Source organism: Sphaeroforma arctica, assembly GCF_001186125.1.
Source record: "Sphaeroforma arctica JP610 unplaced genomic scaffold supercont1.917, whole genome shotgun sequence".
In the NCBI taxonomy this organism is placed as follows: Eukaryota; class Ichthyosporea; order Ichthyophonida; genus Sphaeroforma; species Sphaeroforma arctica.
Genome location: NW_014039641.1, coordinates 1 through 8,518, shown reverse-complemented (window position 1 = coordinate 8,518; position 8,518 = coordinate 1). Strand labels below are relative to the sequence as shown.

At 40.9% G+C, this 8,518-nt stretch overlaps 1 protein-coding gene across 1 annotated transcript; it reads right to left on the bottom strand.

The window, feature by feature from the left end:
- Window positions 1–788: 788 nt before the first annotated feature.
- SARC_09248 (hypothetical protein) lies at window positions 789–6,507 on the bottom strand. The gene is made up of 10 exons (XM_014296739.1): window positions 6,335–6,507; window positions 5,691–5,734; window positions 5,004–5,017; window positions 4,500–4,617; window positions 3,959–4,135; window positions 3,218–3,323; window positions 2,566–2,578; window positions 2,061–2,131; window positions 1,416–1,618; window positions 789–1,214 (listed from the first exon to the last, which is right to left on the bottom strand). Exons 1-10 carry the CDS (start codon window positions 6,426–6,428, stop codon window positions 1,155–1,157), a joined length of 900 nt encoding a protein of 299 aa, XP_014152214.1. The 5' UTR covers window positions 6,429–6,507; the 3' UTR covers window positions 789–1,154.
- Window positions 6,508–8,518: the final 2,011 nt, after the last annotated feature.

The window sequence follows — 8,518 nt, the reverse complement described above, 5'->3', positions numbered from 1 at the left end:
CGGGGTAGTCAAGAAAGTTCCCACGGCGTAGTCAAGAAGGGTCCCACCGGTAGTCAGGAAAGTTTCCACGGCGTAGTCAAGAAAGTTCCCACGGCGTAGTCAAAAAAGTTCCCATGGCGTAGTCAAGAAAGTTCCCACCGTGCAGTCAAAAAGTTCCCACGGCGTAGTCAAGAAAGGTCCCACCGTGCAGTCAAAAAGTTTCCACGGCGTAGTCAAGAAAGTTCCCACATCGTAGTCAGGAAAGTTTCCACGGCGTAGTCAGTAAAGTTCCCACGGCGAAGTCGGGAAAATTGCCACGGCGTAGTCAGGAAAGTTCCCACCGCATAGTCACTTCGGATTCAACACGGGGCACAGCAAAAAAATTAGACCCAATAAAAGGTCCCATATACAGTAGGAGGGAAATTTAGACTTACAAAAAGGCCCCTAATACAGTAGGATGAAGGAGAAAATCAGTGACTGAAAATTTTCAGGACGTGTCTTTAGACCCAAAATCGGAAAAAAAAGTAGGAAGGAATCAGCAGAATACAAAAATTGATTTGAAACCGCCCTAATATAGCAAGACACAATACATAGTCTTAAAACAACATGTCGTATCAATAAATTGGAAATTGAACTACAATCGAATGTGATCTATTTATTATAAATTTTTGTCAACACCGTTATCACCGCTAGTCAAAACAGTACTCGGCGCTGTATTGCATGCAATGTGACTGTAGAGATGACCAAAGTATCGCGAGATTGTGTACCGGTAGTCGAAGTACTATACACGCGAATAAAACAGCTCGATATGCCAGGATTAATCTTTTATTGTATACATGTTTGCGCGCAGCAAAGTGACTTTCTAAATTGTATGGTATTTGTGAATTGTTATACTCAGCAGCGGGACTTGGGAACTCCACACAAACACAACCAGTCCTAGTTGAGGGTAGGCCAACCGACACCGTCGCAGCCAGTTCAGTCCCATTGCTCGGGTAGGTCTGAGTATATGTTACTACGCACCTTTCCTGAGACGCACTCGCTCTACTCTTAGGACCACACAGCGGCTATTAGTATTTTGAGCCGGGTGATATCATGGGCGGATGAACACCGCTGTCGCGTATATATGGTACATAAAAGCCAGGATGTGCTCGTGACAAGATAGGAATATGGGTTCTCTATCTATCTTTGTTCCACTGTTCTTCTAGAGCCTTCCAAAGCACCGAGAAGAGCATACCCTGTAGAATAGCCGTACCAATATCAAGTCAGAACGATGCATGGATGTTGCAGTTGAACTTCTCGATCCTGCAACCGACGAAAACACGAGCACGGGCTACTGCACAATCTCTCCACACTCAAGCACGCACATACAGATACGCTAACGACCATGTGTCACAATACTCACAACACCAGTGTACACCTTTGGCAAATCCCCATACCTGCATGGCATTGGCCAGGATTCGAGTCTTCAGACCACGCCCGAAAAGTCCTATCAAACCGTCCTGTTTGATGACCATTTTCACCGTCTCCGGATACGACATTTGTACAGCCGCGGTCTGTTTTGTCGTTTTTACGACACGGATGGAATTGGAGCATGTGTCGGACACCACTGACGCGCAGAACCCAATGACCGCATTACGGCCTAGGTGATACAAAATCAATCAATTGTTTAGTGGAGAAATGAGAATAGGTCAGATGTATAATATGATTGTCGATCTAAAGGTATTGAGGTATATTTACGAACCAATTCGATCACACGATCCGATGCATCTATGAGGCTCACTTTTCCTTTCTTGAGCCAGTTTCAACTGTTGTCTCATTTTAGAAATCGCTTTCACGAGACTAAAATGAGGTGGGATTTCCACAAACGTATGCACGTCAACGTATATACTACAATACAAGCAAGGGAGAGATGTCTGGACAAAAGCCGGTAGTACTAAGTAAAGCAATTGCCTGCATCTAGATTGCATCTCAGTAGAATTCCAAGCCAAAGAAAAACTATATATACCAAAGCCCATGCCTAGTATAATTCACATCCCTTAGAAACATACGATCTTTAAACCCATAAAAAACTATCTATATACCTAGTTTCTTGAGCGTTTCATCTTTCTCTGCCTTAGGAAGCTTCTCTTGCAGCAAGTTATATACGAAGAACCTGGAAGTATAGTGGTGAACATGGGTTGAGTATCTCTGGAAGTAAACAGTACCTACATTCAAACATGTCTACCTTGGGAAGTATACCTACACAGGAGTGTACAATCTAACCCAGTTATGTAGCTATGTGATCTACGTATTCTGAACGCAAGCAGTGAAGACGCAGAAGTTCTGACGTGCATGTGAGGGAAATACAACTTTGCCCACGCTAACAAAATACCACAGACGATGTACACAAGAACACTGCACGACGCAAGACGAACCGATTGGACAAGCCATCCCAGGGCTTTGGACCGAACACTGCAAGCCCATCCACACAGCCGTATGCATCTATATGCACTGTTCGTGTGCACGTGTATATATCCGGGACAACTAGAATGGCCTAGTAACCATTCACTGGACACCGCGTTCGGAGTCTTTGAGTTATAAACTTACCAGGGGTAGTGACCTGTGTTCAGCACCAGACGACCGGTAATTTAACGAGCGCGCGGAGGGAGCGCCAGATACGAGGAATAGAGCAGGAAATATGAGTATTGGAGTTGCAATGACGCGTGTGTATAGTTGTGCCCTGTAGGTAACTCATATCATACAACGCTACGACATAAAATGTGTAACATATAGACATGCCATAGCGCATTCGTGTATCCTTAGACACACCTAATAGCTTCACACATACCGTAGCCACTGTACACTTCACTACATTGTATCGCCGAGCAAACAAGCTGCTGATACCCATACATTCTTATGTATTTTAAAACATTTGCAATATATGCCTGCATGCAGAAAACGTGAAGCAACTAGGACAAATATAGGTATTTCATAATTATATCATGACTGGTTTGTTGAAGTGAGGAGGATATATTCATTAGTGTAGTATATTCTTAATATACACCAGCCGGAGGGCACGAACACACGACTACAGAAACAGGACAAAATGAATCTGATAGCCTTGACTGACTATTGCGACGAAAACCCTACATCAGCCCGTTGTATTCTGCAGAAGCTCAATTGTCGGGCCCTTGTGACCTGACCTGTCCATAATATGGGGCTCAGCCCTCGTTCAGTACATAGTCCCCGAAACACTTACCGACAAATGTCGCACCGGATGCCGCGATTGCCCCACTGTATAGCACTTTTGGGCCTCCGGAGGACAGTTTTCCCCTCAATTGTGACACGCCCTTCGCACCCTCGACCTGAGATGTGAATGAAACGTGCAAGTATGTTAGTAAATCATCTCTGCTTTATTCCCGATGAACAACGGTCTACGATGCATCTCCTATAGAAAGCCCCACAGTGGACATTATGTGCAAGTATGTCATCCAATTGCAACATAATGTGCAATATCTTCAAGGCTAATGAAAGTGTCGATCGTTTCAACAATTTGCCATGCGCGGCTTAGAATCACTTACAAATTACACAGAACAGCACCAAAACTCTAACCGCCAATTGTAGACGTCAAATATAGATTTGATATCCATGTCTGCAACCCTGACAAACACTATTGTAGTATATTGCAATGGGTATTGTGAACATGCGTATTGTAAACACGCGCCAAAGACACCATCGTGAAACTGGCAAATGCGGTAATACTGCACGCTGGCCAACGATATAATTCAAACGGTTATAAGTACGCACAAGAAACCCAATAGGACAGTAATCTCTGCCGTTAGCCATATAGTACACTAACCAAACAGTCTGATATTTACTCAGCACGCTGACAGCAACACACATACACATAGCCACTGATATGCAAGTATATGTAGTCGATAAGAGCACAGACATAACCACTGACCACTGATACGCAAGTGTATAGAGATAGGAGTCTTACCTGCATAGTGGTTTTCAGCGTGTCGACAGGCATGAGGAACACGCGCCAAGTCGCCGCCGCAGCACTGGCAAAGATGGTCTTCACACCCACTGGCAGATTGGACGTCGTGTCGTACGAGTCCAACAGAGCCAGCACACCCGCATTTGCTGCCGTGTCTCCGAAGCGGGACAGAGGACCCTGTGTCAGACAATGTGATACATAAGTGTGAGATAGATAAAGTATTGGTTGTGGTTGTGTCGTATGAATCCACCAAGGCCAACACGCAAACGATGGCAGCGGTATTGCAGCGGAGGATCATGCTAAATAAAAATAGAAATGTGTAGGTGCGGATAACATAACTTCTTTAAAACATGTCAAATCCACTGCTTTACATACGGGATGGTCTCACGTCTTACCTGATTTTATGTATAAATACAATGCATATACATATATACATATACATGTGTGTGTGCATATATAAATATACATATATATATTGTATATATTTATCATATATTATATATATATACATATACATATATGTTTTAGAAAATGAAAATACCTGGAAGAGAGCCGGTCCATAACCACGGTAAAACCTACGGATACCGCCCTCTTTGTATAAGTGCTTGAAGGCTTCTGTCGTCGATGTACCGTAGCGGTATTGGTAGTTCATTGTAGTCCTGCGTACAACAAAATTTTCTAAGTTAGTTACATATCCCGCTTGAAAACAAGCAATGAACGAGTGGCGAAGCCTCGTATTGTTAATACGCCACTTTATCAAAATGGGGCACTTGCGCACACAGTGGGTGTATTGCGGATACGTACATGAACCATGACAATAAATACACGACAGGAACTCGACCAAGGTCATTCTCCAGCAAATAGTGGGCACTTCTACTGCCAGAAAAAAATGCACAATACTATTCGCCTTTGCAGCCGACTGTGTACATCTACCTTAAGCCCAAAAACTCATATGTAAACCCCATTGTGTACATGCGAGATTTGACCAAGCAACAGCGACAATGAAACAAATCAGGAATACAGCCTCAAATAAAGAACCATTTACCTCAACCACATGAGCTATATAGTGACGATCCATGCGCAAGGAGAATCCAATCCAGAAATCGTCCAATCAATGTCAATAATAAAAAGAAAAGTGAGACGTCGATAGTACTTTTCCAAACAAAGAATTAGGGAGTCGTGGCAAGAAACCTGAGTTTGAGTATATCGCGGCAGGCGGCGATTTCAATGCAATCCTGGACACCTGTACTAGGACCACGCATTGCGCAAAATTTGCATATAATTCACACATCACTTGAAGATGGGGCCCCACGTTTGCTTTTCTCAACAATAATGAATTTTAGAATATAAGAGCGACCCATTTATATCAAACATACACCAGCAAATTGTGCAATCCTATATATATATATATCTATAAATTATATAGATATATATATGTGTGTGTGTGTGTGTAAGTGTATACATATACATATATATATATATATATATGTTGTTCATGTGTCATTGGGTGTGTGGGTGGATAAGGGTTCATGTTGACCGAACGTAAGTGTTAGGGATACGAGTGCAAGTTGAGTATCTGTGGGTATGTGCGTGAGTTTGGAAATGGCGTTTCAAACTATATTCCCATTCGAATACTCAATATATATATACAATCTTCCGGATTCGCCGTCACCGGCCATTAATATGGATCAATTTTTTCGCACCGATAATGCATTGTTTTTACATCACTTACACTTGTGACGTTGATTCCCATCGCAACAGCCCCAGGCACTCCACCTGTACGTTATAAACAAGTCATAGGAATCATGTAACTGGATACATTAAGAAATGGAGAAATACTTTATTGACCTTGTATTGTGCACCGATTGCTATAAATCTGTTGGCTATCTGAAATGTAAGCTCATTGTTCTGATGGAAATTGAAGAATATCTCGGAACTAATCACCATCTGCCAGTTCCTATGCGCAAAGTACGCTATAAACATTCATTGCACTAGGCTCTCGCTATAAATTCTCGATGTGCTGCTTATGAAGTTAGATAGAAATGCCATACGTTATGTATACCACGACATCCGTACAAATATCAAACTCACACATAAATGATTGCAATTATCTTACCCACAAATAAACTAGATCCGTTCTGATATCACTACATATCAAATAACCATTGGAACTCACAATTCACATGAATTGTAGCAGATGTCCAACGGGAAGGAATGACATATGTACATGTACCACTACATACGAACAACAAATACATTTTACACTGCACTTAAACGTTGTAGATAATAACCTCGCAGCGACAATTACAACGTTACTCATATTACTACGCCTAGAATTTTTAGTTCATTGTAGAAAAATGATTATACTGCACTTACCACCAATTGCTCGCTTGCCAGCGGCGGTTAAGATCTCCTGCAGAGACTTTTTAGGCTTCTGCATAGCAGGTGCATTAGCATCGACGGCGGCCATGTTTATTATAGCAAGTGTGTATTCTTAGACTGTAAAGGATGAAGTATATGCTCTTACAGACTTGCACTGTCGATGCTTAATGGTACGAAAAGTATTCAGGCACGGGTATAATATATATAAAATATGTTACCCCACCGGGGCGACAGAGCACAAGGCTAAAGTGAGATGAAACCGAAGTTGGGAAGTTGGGACTTGAGTCTTGGGATTGTTACACTTAGTCACTTACACATGGATCAATGTTACATATGTGACATATCTGTCATCAGATTGGTCATAAAGCTTGTAACCAATTAAACGAACCCAAAGTATCGTAGCCTCCTGAAAATAGAACAAAAGTATGCGAATATATAAACCCTAAAAACCTTACCTGACGAAAATATAATAAAACTATTCACAAAAATAACAAGGATAAATTGCAAGTCATTTTGGCAGCTGTTGGGAATTGAGATGGGTTTAAAAATGAATATGTCGTATATACCTAAATAGGACAATTTGTCGCCAATAGCACTCCACTACTAAACTTAAATACACACACAACAAGAAGGAGACGACCACAACGCCGAAAAGGCACCAACTGCCAACTTCAACAGCGCCAAGAAGTGAGCCAATTGCCAACTGCCAACTGATCAAGAAAATTTGATTTTTGCTGCTCTTTAAAATATTTTATCACAGCCTTCTTTCAATATTTACAAACAATTGAATAGATCTGTTTCGCCGCACTATAGTCAACAATACATATTACTATTTTATTACTGACATTTATCTGAATGTAGTCGAGATTCGAGAATCGAGAGTCGAGAGTCACTCGCGAGAGAGTCAAGACTCGAGACTATAGAACCATAATACATACAGATGTCGAGAACAAAATAGGTTCTTATCTTTTAAAATGCATACAATTCTATTGGATCTGAATATATTATTTAAATTTTATCCTCATCACAGGAATACATATTGTATTTACATTGTACAAAGTCTCATAGTATCATACTCGTAGTCATAGGCCATATGTAGAATTGTAGTTTGTAAATGGCCTTCTTCAATAATAGACAACAATATGCGTCAGACCTAAATTTGTTTTAAAAAAAGAGGTTTTTTTAAAGTCAACTCTTTTTGGAAAACTAGACTAGTCAACCTGGATACTAGTCCAGAACAGTTTTGAGAGAGCCAGATAGTGACTATTTTTTGTGAATGTATAGATTTCTGATGTTAAATAAACAACTGATATTTTTATATATAAAAATCAAATAGGAATTTTTTAAGGTGAATGCACTGCAAGCTTTTTTTTAAATATGTACTACAATTACGCCATGATCTCACAATTCTTCCCCAGACAACCAGAAACCTCGTGCCAAAAAGCATATTTTAAATACCCCGAGATCGAGCTATACCGGGAACCGGGATATTTTTTAACAAAAAGCTAGTGACTGTCGACTGAAGAGCAATATAAACAAATATTTACTCTTAAAGAGACAACAAGGAGTAAATACACATGCGGTAGGCGTCCAACTTTGACCTCTTGACCAATGACAAGCCAGACCAACAGTCTTCTGGTTAGTAGTCCAGAATTTTCACGGTGAAAGATTAGTTCTAATGAGCAGGTGTGGCCGCCAAGTCGCCAATTCCACAGGATAAAAAGGAATGTGTACTCATAACTCGTTGCCCAAGTCCCAGTATTTACCAGTCCGAGAAACGTGTCTTTTCTATTTTCATATGTAGGGCTGTAGCCTCTGTAGCCTGTAGCTATAATAGCCTTGTTGATTTTACATACGGCTAATAAGGATAATATTTGTATAAAAAAAAAGGGCTACATCGTAGAATGGTCGTTTTTTTCGTATCTTGTTCGTCGTACACAACCTTGAAGTAACTGCATTTAGTTAGAATCACGTCATCCAGAAAACGACAAAATCAGATATGTCTATAATTGAAAATCAATAAAATGAACAAACAGGACACCTTGGGACGAATTTGGGTGCGGGTTTGTTCACCCCTTTTTTTTTGTCATATTCGATCAATCGTAGATGTGCCAGAGGAGGGCAATAATTCTAAAAAAGAGTACTTACTATCTCTCTATCTCTATTTCTATTCCATTC

What these genes read in the sequence shown, in the direction of transcription:
- SARC_09248 (XM_014296739.1), bottom strand. Translation starts at nt 6,428, where the DNA reads ATGGCCGCCGTCGATGCTAATGCACCTGCTATGCAGAAGCCTAAAAAG. An exon ending in CGCTGAAAACCACTATGCAG is followed by an intron (nt 3,324 to 3,958) that starts GTAAGACTCCTA and finishes TTCACATCTCAG; the next exon opens with GTCGAGGGTGCGAAGGGCGT. An exon ending in TGAAACGCTCAAGAAACTAG is followed by an intron (nt 1,619 to 2,060) that starts GTATATAGATAG and finishes TGTATCACCTAG; the next exon opens with GCCGTAATGCGGTCATTGGG.